This window comes from Rhea americana, unplaced genomic scaffold (genome assembly GCF_003343005.1).
Source record: "Rhea americana isolate MKP2758 unplaced genomic scaffold, rheAme1 scaffold_248, whole genome shotgun sequence".
Taxonomy (NCBI): domain Eukaryota; kingdom Metazoa; phylum Chordata; class Aves; order Rheiformes; family Rheidae; genus Rhea; species Rhea americana.
The window spans coordinates 67435-84822 of record NW_028186366.1 but is presented as its reverse complement, the minus strand read 5'-3'; the positions used below and the strand labels follow the sequence as shown (position 1 = coordinate 84822).

General features: G+C 37.3%; 1 protein-coding gene across 4 annotated transcripts in view; it reads right to left on the bottom strand.

Annotated features, from left to right (window-relative positions):
• Positions 1-17388, bottom strand: part of TEX10 (testis expressed 10) — a 65199-nt gene that overhangs the window by 9848 nt on the left and 37963 nt on the right. For all 4 annotated transcript variants that reach the window (XM_085306795.1, XM_085306797.1, XM_085306794.1 and 1 more), the window contains 2 exons: positions 9681-9769; positions 8484-8617 (listed from right to left, as the gene is read on the bottom strand). In XM_085306795.1, the coding sequence (XP_085162921.1) occupies positions 8484-8617; positions 9681-9769 (223 nt within the window). The remainder of the gene's footprint in view (positions 1-8483; positions 8618-9680; positions 9770-17388) is intronic.

The following is a 17388-nucleotide window of genomic DNA, read 5'->3' as shown; positions in this document are numbered from 1 at the left end:
ACAAGCATCTTATGACAGGTTTGGTTGGGAAGTTTTTCTTTTTTTTTTTATTTAGTTCTATTTGAATGTCCACTTCAGTAAATTAAGCCAAAACTAAAGAAAAGGATACTCTTCAATACAGGAATTAACTGTTACCATTGTGCAGCAAATGCTGCATAATTCATTGGCAATTTTTCAAACCAAACGTTGCCTGCCTGATCAGGCAATCCCAACTACCTATCACATAATAAGCCACATAATTAAAGCAGCATGTTCCCTATGGGTGTTTCAGGCAATCATTACTCAACAGATCTCCTTGCTTGCTGTACCAGGATGCAAACACTAGCCAAATAGAAAAAAAGCAGGAAAAGCCCAGGGGCACGTCTTACTTTCTGGAGATCCTAATGCCAAGGAGTAGACTGATTTTGACTGGAAGGTAGCTGTCTGAAAGCCAAAGGCATGTGTGGATACTAGAGTGCATACAGCAAAGGAACATTTGGCCCCCTGACATTRCTACACCTTCTCAGAAGGTCAGTGTTGCTTATTTCAAATTTTCCTACCCTGTTAATCAGCTCTTGGAAGATGGGACAAGTCATATGCTGTTTTATTCAAATCTTCAACTGGATGAGTAAATGTATTTTTGCTGTTGACACGAGTCTAACTGACTCTTAATCCAATTTGAAACAGGCTTTTTGCAGGTTTAACATACAATCAGAGAAATCCATCAGTTTATACTGACCATCTGTGAAATGCTCTTGACTCCAAAWGTCAAAGTTAGGAGAAACAGAGGACTCTCAATCTCAATCTGAGGTATGATGGCAAAAGAAATGCTGACAAGTGATGAACCAAGAGGAAAGTTTTATTCATATATTTAACTGCTCCCACTCCCCAAATCACCCAAAACTTCCCATAACATAACATGATAGATTCCTAACTCAAAAAACCTATTACCATCTTACTCCTCAAGGGAAATACTTTATCATCAACTCTCCAGTGAAAATCTGCACATTATTTCAAGCTTAATCATTCTGTGAAGTATTCTTTCTCAAAAAAAGAAATATTCAAATTGCTCTGGAGACACACATGCATGAGCACAGAGAGGGAACCAAGCAAGCAGAAAAATAATGAATCAAGTATCTTGGCTAGCCACAATATAAAGCCAGACCAAAGATAGTTTAGACCAGCAGATCATTTGCCAAGATGTATAAGAGCACCTAAAGGAAGGAAAGAAGTCATTTTATTTTAGGAGACAGTTGGCAAACACCAGACACTATAACCTAATGCGAACTTTACAGTATATTTTTCAACTGACAGCAACATCCACATCAAACATTGGTAACTAAACTGAAACAGGCTGTTCTGCAATCAGTTCCCAAGACTCTGTGAAATGACTGTTTCAAGCAGGACTCTATCCAGTATAACATGTTATTGCAGACTGAATAGAAAATGAGAAGTTTTCAGGTGATGGGGCAGGCAATGAAGCTTGCCATCTAAAGCTTGTCCAGCATCCTCCAGAGTACCCTAGCCTATCAGACAGTGTACTCTCCTGACAGGTGCTGCTTCTCCTTCTGAAGTAAATTGATTTGACAGAGCAATATTAACATTGCCCTGACTTGCTGAGAAAGCTGCATTCARCAAGAGATCTTTGTTCTTCTGCTTTGGCTGAGCTCACAAGGGTGGGTGTGAAAGGTCTAATTCAGTGACTCCAGGGGAAGAAAAAAAACCTCACACCTACAATCTCACTAAAATAAAACCTAGATTAAAAGAAAAGGACAAAAAAAGGAATACAGTCTGCACAAGAACATTACATGGAGGGGCAACAGGAGAAAAGAAAACCTTGTGAGGCTAAATTTACATTTAGGGTGACAGAACAGAAAGGCAGGAGCTTGTTTAAGAATTACAAATAATTAAGTAAATGCATATATTATGTTCTACATCTTGACATAGTACTTATTTCCAAAAATTTAGAGTCATTACGAAACACGGTTAATATCCAACTGCTGGCTCAGAATCAAAGTAACTGCAGTACAGAAACTTATCTTGCATTTGAACTGCAGTAACTGCCTATATGCAAACTCTTGGGGTGGGCAAGCAGTCTCRAACAACATAGTTAAACCTGTATCTGCTAAGCGAGGTGGTTATCTCTATTGCCATTAGCTACAAATATGCAGGTGACAATCATCATCACTCACCTACTGTGCAATAATTTGATCAATGTGCTTAAATCTGGAGACCGGTAAGATTTGGTAAAGGTAGGCAGAGAACTACTGGCTAGAGACCACCATACTGTCTCACTAAATGACAAGCATGTCTGGAATTACTTCTTCTTTTGTGACAAAAGCAGGTTTTACACTCAAGAGCTAATGTGCTCCTCCTGGAGATAAAGTCAYACCTGGAAAACAGCACAGTTCCAGTTGTTTTTATCAAAGAATTTTATTAATAAAACTGAAGAAAGAACACAAAACAGCTTCACTGTGCAGAGAGCTTTTGTTTCATCCTCTTGCAGCCACTAATGGCCTTCTCTCACAGCTCCACAGCTTTCTCCCAACTATAATATCACCATAGCAGTTTCCTCCCCCTTGAGGATGTCTACCTGTCAGACCATATACCTGATGGTCAAAACAAATTTCTAATTTTCAAATCTCCAAATTCACCTGTCCACCCACCCAGCCAAAAAGAGCTTGTGTAAAACCTGAAAATTGTACAATTGTACATGATTAAGCAGCTAGCTCGTTTCAGAAATCGTATCTTTCTTCAGAAATTCAGTTGTGTTATTAACAAACAGAATATGAATTTACAGTACACACTCCACATTAATTACATGTATGATATGCTCTTCATGGACAGTAACTAGAGAGATGTTAATTCACATGTTAACTACATGCAGCAGCACATGAGCTCCCAGCTCTAAAATGATCCAAGATACAGGGATGTAAGTAGTACAGGGTAACAGGCCTGATGGAACACTGGCCCTAACAGCCAGAGTTTTTCTGTTTTGTTTTTAAAGTCTTATACTTTGATAAGAAAAATCATGGAAGAAATCTAAAAAAAGGTAAATGCTTTTTTCCGTGAGCTTTTTTCATTTTTTATTTCTATAATTTCTCCTTTGTTTTGTTTCTTTGGCACTAACAATATTTCAAGTAAAAACATTGTTTTCATTTATAAATATTAAAATTGATAATGATGTGGTTTTACAAAACAGTAATGGGCTTGCAGAGAGTCTTTTCTTCTCCCTCAAGGGAGGTAAGAATTACAGTGTATTTCTAATCAAAAAGGGCTGCTATCTACCCTCAGTTGTCTTCCCAGTGTAACTCTTAACTTTGAAATCTCAATAAAGAGCACAAACTGAAATCTTACAGGAACTTCAGCCCCAAATCTGTCTTAGAATATTAGGGTTTTTTGGAGTGTTAATATCTGCTTAAAGTTAAGCCTACAGCACTGTAACACCATTTTTACTTTTCCAAGAGCATCTTCACAAAATTTTAATTTGTATGCACTGACTTACTATTTTTATTGATTTCCTCAAATTTTCAATTGCAAATCAACGCAGATATAGCTATCACAACCCTCATTTAATGAACTCTTCCATTTTTGACACATATTAGTGAATTACATTGCATGTATCCAAAGATTTTTGAATTCAATTCCATTTTTAATAGCAACTGACCTTCCCTTACATTTGATCTTAAAGTTTAAGTACTTGAGTATTTTATTTCTTCAAGTCAGCTATGTGCTGGATACAATTCTGGAATCTAGACTTTATGCAGAATTTTAGAACAGCAAACTGCTTCCGCTTTCCCCTCCAAAACATTCAAATGTTAAAACATTCAAAACTTCAAATATTATAACAACAGAAATTATCACGTATACACTGTTACCTAGTTAAACTGCTCATTTCTGCTGGTGTTATTTCATTTGATACTGATAGGGCAATTCAATTATAACAGAGTGAACAATATTACTGACAAACACTATAGGAGCAGTTAAAATGAATAAAAACTGAAGCTTCCTCCTTTAGGCTGCAATAATTTATTCTGGAGCCCCATCTATTTAAGCTGCAGGGATATGATTTTAAATAATTAGTTTTAATAAGGCACAAGTCATTTTAAATATAAGTTGCTCCAGAAAACAAACCAAAGGTTCTGCATTTACATTCAATCTCTTTCAGACAACGTATGTRTATTAACCTTTACAGTTGCACAAAATAGCATTTAGAGGGACACTTCTTAAACACTGGTCCATAAGAGAAAAGAATGAATATATACATATATTTTTCTACATATGCACATATATATAAATTATATATGTAAATACAGGCACATACACACATATTGATATGTATGTATCTATATATTATCTAAAAGCTTCCATAAAAAATCAACATGGCTTTGGATTTCCTGGATCCTAATAAACATTCTCTCTAGACAGAAGTTATGAACCATAACCATCTCAAAATAATTATGTTTTAAAACATTTAGAAGCGTAAATCAAAAGAGCATTTGTTTGGTCTTTTCATTTTTTATTAATAACTACATGCAACCTAGTGCAATGGTTGTAACACACACACAAAGTTCAGACTGCCAACTGAAAAAGTCTTAAATTATCCTTTTCCTTTACATAAATAGCTCTTTCCCCAGAGACGTATCTTTTCTCCTTCTGCATCTCTGGCAAGTATACATTAAGTTCCCTCTTACAGTCTATTATCATTAGAAATACATACCATTCATTGCACAAGACAATGAGTTAGCAACAGGAAAATGAAACTGTTTTACACTGTTTTGAAAACAGCGAGCAACTGAACCAACAAACCATGGCTTCCCATAAATTCATGTCTGGGAACCTTAACTCCCTTTCCATTTCCTCACCACAGTAACCCCATCTGTTACTGCCTCACAAGCCCTATGATATCCTGCAGAGCAAAAGGGAACACCACCGTTAGTCCAGAGCTATGCACATGTGGACTGCCCAGGGGTTGCTGCCAAAACAGAATGCAAAACAGAGTTCTAAATTAATTTGCACTAATCTAGACCTTCTTTTCCAGTTGCTTATTTCCTCATAACTTACAGGAAACTAATATTTGAAAATCCATTCTTTTAGTAGACTTAGCCAAAAAAAACAGCCAATGGTTTAGACAAAACTAGTGGCAGAAAAGAAGGATGAGGAGGACAGAGGGACTAATAAAAAGACTAATAAAAAGTCTGATTACTAAAGTAAATGAGGCTGCCAAATTACAAGTTCATCAGTTCCTAGTTAATTTCACCCATAATTAAATATTTTTCCTTTATGAGAAATCCCTGAGTTTCAGCTACACAACAACCAGAACTCTTACTTAGAAGTGATTATCAAAATAAAATACAGGCCTGAATGCTGCTTGGCCTGCAGCCAATGGAAGGCTCTATTCACTTAGTAGATATTTGTAATAATTTAAAATATCTTGCTCAGTATTACAGTATCACCATGTAGTTGCTGCTCAAAGGATTGTATCTTTCACCCAGCAAAAGAAAGCATAACAGATTCAGCTCGAAGTCTCTCTTCTCAATTCCACAAAAAGCCAAGTGTGACCAATTAAAACTGAATTTATTATTTCCTTTAGTACTTAAAAATAATTTTCTGTCACAGTTCAAAATTGATTCAGAACTCATGTCACTGAATAGGAACTGGAGTTCAGATACTTCATGAAACAGAGTTCCTCATTAGACCTTTCCTTCCTATGATGTAAAGTTTCCCATCTTGATTAAACATTATTGCATACCATAGTATTCACCTGGCCCTACTACAGTGGAAGATGCCTAGCACCTTAGTAACACCATGCTTATCTTAGAGAATGAGGCATAAGGAGAATGAGGCACTCACTAACCAAAAAACGAAGTGGTATTTACCATAGATATTTTCATTTTCTGACTGAGAATTTGAATACTTACAATTACTAGATGTTCTTCTCCCAGCAAAAGAACTACGGGGGAAAAGGGGAACAGACAACCACTCTACCCTCTAAACAGCACTGCAGTATAATCTTCCCTTCTGGTAAGCCAAGCATTTAACATGAATAGTTTGCTTTAAGACCACACATAAAACATGAGAGCTTACCAAATAAAAAAGATATTATTCTCACAAAGTACTAAAAAAGCACAAAAAAAAATCTTCATGTTGAAACAAAAGGCTTTTTTCTGGTTTTCAAGAGGAGAAATTTTGTCTTGGTCTGAAGTGTACCTGATATAGCCCACTTCATCATTAGCTTTCTCTCCACAATCATGAACATKTTTGTGAGGAAAAAATTCCCATCTCCTTCTCCAGCTCAGAGTTGTAAGTTGCTATCCAGATTTCCCTTTGGTTTAAAATAAAAGGGAAGGATCTGGGAGTGCTGGTGGATGACAAGTTGACCATGAGCCAGCAGTGTGCCCTTGTGGCCAAGAAAGCCAATGGTATCCTGGGGTGCATTAGGAAGAGTGATGCCAGCAGGTCGAGGGAGGTGATGCCCCTCTGCTCAGCCCTGGGGAGGCCTCATCTCAAGTACTGTGTCCAGTTCTGGGCTCCCCAGGACAAGAGAGACATGGAGCTACTGGAGAGAGTCCAGCATAGGGCTACGAAGATGATCAAGGGCTGGAGCATCTGCCCTGTGAGGAACAGCTGCGAGAGCTGGGCCTCTTCAGCCTGGGGAAGAGAAGACTGAGGGGGGATCTTATCAATGTCTATAAGTACCTGAAGGGACAGTGTCAAGAGGATAGGGCCAAACTCTTTTCAGTGGTGCCAAGCAACAGGACAAGAGGCAATGGGCAGAAACTGAAGCACAGGAAGTTCCGTCTGAATGTGAGGAGGAATTTCTTCACTGTGAGAGCACTGGACCAGGTTGCGCAGAGAGGTTGTGGAGTCTCCTTCTCTGGAGATATTCAAAGCCCGCCTGGATGCAATCCTGTCTAACATGCTCTAGGTGACCCTGCTTGAGCGGAGAGGCTGCACTAGATGATCTCCAGAGGTCCCTTCCAACCTTACCCATTCTGTGATTCTGTGAAAATCTATGAAAGGCAGTGGTTCTAGAATATCCCATGACTCTTCTCATACAAATTCTTGATGCATGGGGATTTTTGTTCCTATTCTCTCTAACTTAGTCCTCAGGAAAAGACTTCAGGCTGATACATAACTGGATAAAAAAATACAATGCTTCTTGGGGTGTCCATGTCCCTTTCCACAAGCAAAAAAGAATATCCAACCCTGTTGAATGACTGCTATCCACTTCTGAGGACCTGAGAAACCCCCTCGGATTTTCCAAGAAAAGGTACTCAATTAAAGCATATCTTGCATTTTACATGAATTTTGCATTTTGCATGTTTTTAAGGGATTATGTTTACTCTAGGAATCTTTTGCAAGTCACCTCTCTGGTCAATTCACAGAGGTACAGTCCTGCATTCTCTATAGGGCAGGTAAGAGAACATGCTAGTCTTTCAACACTGGAAAAGAGGCATTTTGGTGAGAAAAGTAGTCATTACTGCAATAGTCATTAAAAAAAAAAAAGCGGGGGGTGGGGTGAGGTGGGGAAGCTTGTGTGTTCCTCAGGTCACCTGACTGAAGGTAGGATACCTAAGGGTATATGCAAGTCATACCAAACAAGTTTGCTTAAAATTATTTTATATAGTAATAGCACATATGCAGCATATGCCACAGACTGACAGCACTTTTGGCAGACTTGTTAGAATATCACTTAAATTATAGATTAAGAAAAAAAAAATATATTATGCTGCTTTCTTAAATCAAAGAGACTGCCACGAAAGCCCCAAATAAACCTTATAGCTAAACTACTGTTGCACTCGTCCCACTGCATTCATAACAGGTACCATGAATACTTTCAAGTTGACATATGTCATTAAAATATAATTTCACACCTTAAAATAAAGTGGTTCCTGATGGGATAAGCAATAAAAAGTTGAGTCACAATGAAGACTACTATTCATAAGTTCTGAAACAGATCCAACTCCATCAGATTCCTTTAGAGCCAACAGTAAAATTAAGCTATCAATTCTTATGTATAAGCAGGCACGGAATTCACAGTGAAGTTGTTAATCCCAGTAATCTCTGATTGAATACGCATATAGTTATTCTAAGCAGCAATGACAGCTTAATATTAAATTTATTTTTACTGTGCTTTTCAATTAACAGTGAAATTTACTCCCAAAGAAAACTGTCCATAACTAATATTTTTGCAACCAATTTTTTGAAAGCCAGAATGTATTGCTAGTTTTAATTTTATTAGGATTTTTCCACCAATCTTCTACCCATTCTTTCCGAGAGTATAGTTTTGCCTATTACCTGACTAAACATTCACCTTTTAAAGCAGCATCTTTCAAAATATTACCCAATAAACTGCTAGCATTCTTCTACAGCTAACAGCCATAATATTTTTCACTCTATTTCAATTCATGACAGAATTTTAAATAAATGGAAAAAAGGAAAAGAGATGGAAAGCACTCCAAGTTTGTATGCTCTTGTTAGAATTAGTGTTGATGTATTACCTCTGTCACAGCCCAGTGGTGTAAAAACTGGTCAAGATCAGTTAGGTAAAGACGGACAGGTGAAAGCTGTGTCTGGCTAATGTGTGGCTTTCCTCTAATGCCCTGAAGACTAGTCAGCTCCTCTCTTGAAAACCCTAGAGAAAAAAAAGAAGTAATAAAATACTATCACAAAACAAGCCGAGCACTATTCTACTTTATTAACTTCCTTGACAAAAAATGGTCTTTTAACTGTGTCCACAAAATGTTTTTGTTACAGGAACTTGCTTGATACTTTAAATTAAATATATAAGAATAAGAGTTCTGATTTCCAAACAAAACAAACACATTTTAAAATCAAAATCAAACTATACTGTGGTATAAAAGAGAGCAAGAGGCCTGCATTACACTGCTATTTTCACGGTATTTATGATTAAAAAAGAAAATACAAAAACAGATACAAAGCAAAACAGAATTTGCTACATGTTCACTTTAACTCAGTAACCTTCTAAAATAACTGCAGGATTTAGTCACTTAGTTCTTGATGTCATTCCCCGAGTTACCAATACAGCTGTCTCTTCACTGTTTTAGAATTAAAAAAAAGTTACTTTCAAAAACAAGGTAGCTGAACATTACAAATGATTCTAAGGTGACGACAACAAGACACTTTCCTCTTTATCACAAGACAAGCTACTGAAAGATATTTCCCAATAATGTTATATCATTATAACCACTATAACCACTACCCTAAGAATTTAGCAGCAAAACAATTCTGTTCACATGAGGAACTTGGGCAGCTCACTTGAATATATATTCATTACTGTATTGATGGACTGTTTTTAATACTGTAAGCATGTCCACAGGAAATCCAAGAGGCTCTCATTTATAATGTTACAAAGCAGTATCAGGCATTTATTTAAATTTAGAAAAAAAAATATTTTTCTCAAGTCATGTTAAATACAGATTTTCCTCATATTTTCAAAAGAAATATGTTACACATCAAGAAGGAGTATGCAAACATGCAGCCCAATTAATAGCAATTCAAAACGCAAAAACAGGGTGTTAAAAAAAATCAGACCAACAGTGAAAAGGATATAAAAAATATATATAGTAAGATTAGAACTACTTTTAGGAAGTACTTACTACATCATTTATCCTAAATTAAATCCAGCAATTATCTATCAAAACAGATCTCTGTTATATGACATTCAAAAGTATTACCTATAAGGGTTGAAAACAAGAAGCTGAAATAGTCCACATCATTCATTGAATTATCTTGCACTTGGCACTTCCAGCCTGCAAAGGATGATCTACGTAAAACCAACAGCAAATAGGTTATTAAAAATAATATAATTAAGAATTTACAACTTATACACACTTACTATCAATTAACATGATTAAATTTTTAATTTTAGTGCTCCTGTTTCCAACTGCTGTTTCTGAAGTAGCACTTTTAATAGCTTCAAAACAATACTTGTTCTTTTCAAGACAAGTGATATTGAACTTCGTGCCCCCCCCATGGTGTTAGGTGTTATTTTAGTAATTTAATGTATATAATGACATTTTCCTAAACACTGATAAATCCTTAATAAGGTGATGACATCCATCACAAAAAATTAATTTAACTTCCTTTAATTGCTAACAGTCATTAGATTATAAAATTGAGCTGTATTTTTCACTGTACCCCATATAATTTTGATATAGGTGTTTAAATTAACATTAGGCTCCATTTAAAAGTAGTTTCACTGCCTACTTCAAAACAGCTAAAGCTATCAAATACAAATTCTAATTTAAACCTGCTTTGAAATTTTAAATGTATAAGGGATTATTACACAAAAACCGAAGCAAAACAATTAAGGCTGTTTGATACTTTGCTTTTTAGGGGTAACCTGTGAGAAATGGCATGCCGAAACCATATTTTTATTTCTCAAATTAGAAGGTACACATTCTTGTAGAAATTCAGTGCAAACTGAGACACCACTTACAACCTAACTAACTGGTGGTGTCCTGCCTGTGTATCAGTGCTGGCTTTCTCTTGGTTCTAGTTATTCACAGATAAGAGGCTGAAGATGAGAGCAAGTGAAAATTGCGCATGCTTTTTTCRAAATGCTGCAGCTCAGCCCTAAATCACATTATGCAAAATGCTATTATTCAAATTTACTTACATGCTGCTTTTGGCACTTCAGCTGTAGGATACCGATCTTTGGTGTAAGAACTTGCTTCCTGTTCTGTCTTGTTACCTGTTCTGTCTTGCTAAATTTCAATGCTTTGAAATACAGTTTAAAGCTAATTGGCTGCTTTGGGATCACTTTTCTTCCCCTCTCTCTTTAATTTCTCTCTCCTAACAGTCAAAACGGTTTTGCACTTGGATAACAAAATTCTAGAAAACTTGTTTTGTAGAGATTTTTCACAGCCTTGTGTTTTGGAAGCAGAATCATAAAATTTGGCATAACTTTGGGCCAGGTATGTATGTTTTTCCACTCCTATGAAAATCCATCCACAAAGTTTCAGCATCCACAAATATGACAACTGGAATATGGAGATGTCTGGAGTGCCTCAAAGAAAATGGGAAGGCTTTTAAATGAAATAAAATTCAGGCTTTAAACAAACCATCAGCCGGGACAATTAATTCTTGAAAAAAAATAACAAGCACAACTAGATTAGCAAGAACATAAGTTAAGAAAAGCTTATTAAGTAGAGTTTCCATTGTACATTGCAACTTTAAAGACAAATCCTTGTTTACAAGCTTATTTCAGGCAACCTAGTGACTTTGCATTGCTGGCAACTCTACACAGTCCCTTCTAGCTTCTAGGATGATTTCTGTCTTGCTTTGAGGACTGACAGGCTGCTTCCTTTTCTTAAGGTGTAGTCATGTAGGCTCTCCACATTAATACTGGCTCTCAAGGCCAAGCTGCCACTTCACTGGGCTGCCAACCTTGAGTTCTCCAGAAAAAAAAAACCCTTGACCATGGCCAGCAGTGTCCACAAGAGAAAGAGCAACTTCCCCTTACTTCCAAGGAGGTCCAAGTCTTCTTAAAGCAACACAGAGAAAACCAAATTAGGTTGGTTTGGAACCAACCTAGAATGGAACATAACTGGCATGATTCATTACAGCATCCAAGAGATATTTCACACATACTAATGCAACAAAACCAGCAAGCAGTCTTGCAATCTATTTCCCTCCAGATTCTACAAAAGGTGAATATTCACACTACAATTCAATCTAGATACCAGGAGAATGGAATACATCTCATTCAGCATGTGAGAAGAAAATGCCTGAATCAAATATAGAGGGAACATGAGCCAGACCTGAGGTCACTCATTGAGCCAACAAAGCAAGACTGTATTTGTGAGCCTGAAGAGAGATTCAGGAATATACAGGACTTACTGGAAAAGAAAACTGTGATGGAATCACTGAGCAAAATAGTGGGAAGTTAAAAGAGATGGGTTAAATGTCAAGCTGTAAGGGAAGTCAGAGAAAGGTGACAACAGAGACTCTTGAGCAAAAAGAAAACATGGAGAGATCTGATGAGAAAATTGAGTTCAGGAAGAAATTTGAGGTTATGCACACAGAGACGTGGGCTGATGACAAGATTAGTATTGTTGACAAGAGGACAGGGGCAAGAGACTCATCAGATTAAAAAAACTGAAGGTAGGGTGGAATAAAAGGGCTAATCAGGCAAAACAACTTGAAGAATAAAAGACCAAGGCTAGCTAGGTGGGAATGAAGAGAAACAGGATAAAACTCTTACACACAGTAGTGTAAGGAATGCTTTCTTGTTACTAATACAATCATCTTTGAAAGAAGAGACAAAGGACCTCATAGTGTGGATGGGACCTTCCCCCATCGTTGTTGTTTATGTAGATAGAGTATGGCTGCAAATTAACTTCCTYCAGTTCCAAGTTTTTTGTGAGCATGGCCAGTACTATGTCAAAACACTTTTCGATAACATCAGGCATTTTCTGTAATTAGGTCATCATCTACATGAAAACACACCAGACTACAAGGTGAAAGCTATAAACCAATCTGAACTTCAGAGACAGACACAGACAGACACAGGGAAATACTGTTAATGTAACCCAGACGAGGAAAAGTATGCAGGATARAAAGTTATGCTGAATGAGTAAAGTTCTACGCAACAACCTTCAGGTCCCATATCTGTCTAAGCTCAAGGCAGACTGTATCTTAAAGATGCAAGGAGCTTCTAAAGGTAATGCTCCCTAACCTATAGTGTTCTTTGTCTTGACAAAGCTTCTGACAAGTTCTAGGAATGAGGTATGTCTCTGTGAAACTTTAAAAGCCTAACAGGTCCAAGTATAGAAAAGATTCCAGTAATCAAAATGCAAACCCACAATTCCAGCTTTTTTGGAATATCTAGTAATAAGCACAGGGTGAAACACGATAGCTACATAGCTAGCCAGATTTCAAGACATTTCTGATGATCGTTATGGCAATTCTGTCCTTCCTTCCAATCAGGCTGCAGAGATGTCACACCAGAAATGAAATTTTTAGATTCTATCAATGACTGTTTCATGGAGCAGCTGGTTAGCAAGCCCAAAAGAGAAATGGTAATCCTTGATTTGAGATAGAGTAACATATAACCCAGTTTAAAATTTCACGGTGAAAATTCTGTGACAATGAACAGTAAGTACCTAGCTTCAAATTATCTAGAGGAGCAAAAAAAAGACAAAAAAAATATTACAGCTGTACTAAGTCATAATGAGGGGAAGTATGTAAAAGTGAGGAAAAGCTTGTTAAATAGAAGCAACTGAAAAGTTTCAAGCATTGGTGTCATAGAGACTACTAGAAGCTACCATATTCGAAGTGCACTGCCAGTGCATACTACATATTAGGAAAAGTTGGAGAGCATATAAAATGAAGCTGTCATGGCTACAAAGCATGCTTCAGTTTCTGTCATAAGCTGCATCCCAAAGATGAAAAACATTAAGGCTGAAAATCTATGGCAGATTAAATTAAAAAAAAACTAAATCCAGAAGGCAGGGGAAAAAAAAAAAAGTTTGTTTGAACAGCAACTAATTAAAGGAACAAAGCTAATACAACATCCTACTCCCAGAACATCAGTAGCAAAGAGCCTCCTACAGAGTTTGTAAGGAAGAATATTAAGAGTGCTACAACACTGGTAAATGAACGCTACCCTTCCCTGTTCACTGTAGAAGAAACTGGACAGATTCTCATCTCAAAAGACCAGTTGTAACTTAAAGAAGATCCACAACACATTATGGAACCAAATAAAACAGAAGGTAATTACCAGGAGAAGATGGCATTTACTATCCAAGGAAAAGCAAACACTAACTGAACTGCTAGCAGCAGCAATTAATCTTCTATCTGAGAACTTTCCCTAGTACCTACCAAGGGTAGAGTACCAAATATGCTGCCAAACATCTTTATTTTTCAAAAGTTTCATGTAAGTGAGGTATGTAAGTTTCACGTCTGCACTAGACAAATTAATACACACCAAATGACAAATAAAATTAGCTGTCATGAATGTGTGTAATGTGCTTGGGGACCATATGGTTTCTGAAAAAGGAACTTTGCCTTAGGTATGTCTTAGAAACATTCTTAAAGGAAACACATGCATATGAATACAGAAGACCCAGTGAATTTAGGAAAAAAGTTGCTAAGAAAAAGAAGCCACAGTGTAAGAAAGAAGGTCCTTGCATGAAGAGATAGTTGGCTTAAAGGTAAGAAACTGAGCAGGACTAGTGGATCAGTTCATATAATGGAAGATAGGTATCACTAGATGTTGAAGAGACTGGCACCTGTTCTATTTAACCTATTCAAAAACAAAGCAGAAAGAGGGCTGTCAAAGTTTGCTGACAACATTCACATTATTCAGCATAGGAAAAAATCAAGAGCAACTGACAAACAGCTGCACAAGAATCAGGAGACTTGCTAACTGCCAAAAGATATCAAACACACACACACATAGCAAAGAACAATCTTCACTTCACATATAAGAAGAGACAGGCTCTCAGCTGATTACTACTACTGCTACCTAGGACAAGACTGTGGGGTTATGACAGGCAACGCCAGGAAAACCATCAGCTCTATGATCAGAGCAGTTTGGGAAGCAACAGAGAATAAAACTAAGAATATCATTCTGCTACTGGAGAAATCTAGGGAATCATGCAGGCAGCTCTGGTCCTCCACATCAAAAGTGATATGGCAAGAAGGGAAGGTCAGAGAAGATCAATGAGGATGACCAAAGAGATGGCACACTTTCCATGCATGGCTGTGTTTTTCTACAGAACCCAGAACCACAGATACGTACCACAACACTACTTATCACTTGTGAATCAACCAGGCACTGCATTGAGAAAAAGGTCTTTATCTATTTCTGCAGATGAGTAAAGACARGTTTCATCATTCTTGTGGTTTTCTTGTTTTTATAATCTATCTCTAACTTCTTAATACAGTGAGTTTTATGTCAGCCTAGAAAGTTTATCTATCAACACAATACTACTTAGCTACTGATTAACACCTATCAGAAGCAGCAAGCTTCCAGAGAGTTACTGGACCCTACTTCTTCAAAGCTGAGAGGACTCCATTCCAACTGCAGTATACTACTGCAGCTGTTTGTCTGTCTCCCCACTGCTCTACTGAACAAAATAATTCCAGGACAWCATCATACAGATTTCTTCTTTTCTAACTAATTTCCTCACAGAATTGTTATCAGAGAATCACAGAATTCTTGAGGTTGGAAGGGGCCTCTGGAAATCACCTTGTCCAACCTTCCCTGATCAGAGTCACCTCCAGCATGTTGCACAGGACCCTATCCAGACAGCTTCTGAATACCTCCAAGGATGGAGGCTMCACAACATCCCTTAGCATCCCGTCACAGTGCTCAGTCACCCTCACAATAAAGAAGCTTTTCCTCGTGTTCAGAAAGACCTTCCTATGTTTCAGTTTGTGCCCACTGCCTCTCATCCTGTAACAGGGCACCATAGGAAAGAGTCTGGCCCCATTTTATTCACACCTTCCCTTCAGATAGTTATACATGTTGCTAAGATTTCCCTTCCCCTGCAAGGCTTTTCTTCCCCAGGCTCAAGAGTCGCAGCTCTCAAACTTTTCTCATATGAGGAAAATCTCATATGAGGTCCAGTCCCTTCATCTTAGTAGCTCTTTGCTGGCCTCACTCCAGTAGCTCCATATCTCTTGTACTGGGGAGCCCAGAATGGGCACAGTACTTCAGATGTGGTCTCATCAGGGCTGAATGGCAGGTGAGGATCACCACCCTTGGCCTGCTGGCAACATTCTTCCTAATGTACCACCCCAGGATACTATTGGCCTTCTTGGCTGCCACAAGGGCACATTGCTGGCTCACAGCCAACTTGTTGTCCAGCAGGACTCACAGGTCCTTCTCTACAGAGCTGCTTTCCAGCAGATGTTATGAACACCTCATGTCTTACATAGTCACCTACTATGTAAATAGTATTAGCACTATCTGATAACTGTTTAAAATGGTGCTTACTTGTAAAAACACCTGTAGAATATAGCATAAAAGAGTAATTACGGAATTTGCTAATCTGGGGAGTTTAGCAACTACTTTACAAAGGACATCAGCAGAACACAACACCATGCCAAAATGCAGCTCAGTGTTTTCAAAATATGATCAACTGTATCTGAGTAAATAATGATTCACACTGGAAGTAGTTTCAGCCCACAAAAGAGCAGACTCAAAACTACAGGAAAGTACCATACAAGGATTGCTGTACCTTTTTTTTTTGGCAGAAAAATATAAAAGATTTTCCACAATGTAGGCCAGTACTTACCTTTCAAAAAATATGTTCTTTTAAATACTGGTAGTACAGGACTCTAGTGTTTTATCTCAGCTTTGGCATCATTTATTTCTAGCTTTAAATAAAACTACCTAAAATCAAATTGAAATGCAACTGCTTTCAACTGCAATGAAATACAACTCAGGTTCTTGCATCAGTTTAACCAAATGTTTCATATTACATTGCTAATGAGGAAAAGCACTCCCTATTTTCAAACCAGTTTTGGAAGAGACAGGAAACCAAAACTGTGTCACAGATACTACATTATTTACAATTTCAGAGTATTTTTGAATACTGGTCCAACTCATCTCCTCCTCATTCACACCAACTTCCAGATAGCATGTGTTCTGAACATAAACTCAGAGAGGAAGTGAAGAGTATTTCTCTTCCTTTTCCTCTAAAAGGTTACCAAATGTAGGCAATGGTCAAGTTTGTTAGTGTCAGGTTTTGGTTTCAACTTTTATTAACTCTTTTGAAGAACTAGCTGTTTCCATTTGAAGACAACAAACATCTGCAAGGAATTAACAGAGATTTGGAGAAAAACCATGATCCATATTTTAAGAGAATAGTAATTTGAACTATGCATCATCAAAAGCAAGCCTGTCAGCTACTCACTTGTTCTATGTTTGCAAATGTTGTTTGAAGGAAAAGATTGCTTACATACTGTAAATGAGAGTATAACGAACAAAAATATTTGCTAATGAGAAGGGGCATTTATTGGAAAGTGCAGTTGTAAGTGCAGAAGTGGAATTCTTTTTCCCTTGTTTAGGGATATCAAAGTACAAACAAGAATCTGGGGACAAATTCAGAATGCTATGTCCTTAAATATAGGCTTAGTATTCTCTCTTAAATCTTAGCCCTTTACATAACAATGAGCAAGGAAAAAGAATGCCACAAACAGATCTGGATGAAAGAATGCACTTTAACACATCTCAGGACCTGATTCTCAAGAACTGTGTCAGGGAAATGCCAGGAATTAAAAGCACATCTTCCTTCTATGTTTATACTGAACAATACCTTAAGCATTTTTATTACCTTTTTCACTGTGAAGTGAACATAGACTTTGCTGATCTTATACACAAATATATGTAGATATGGTAATTATGAATTGATTGCTAAGAAGAGTTTG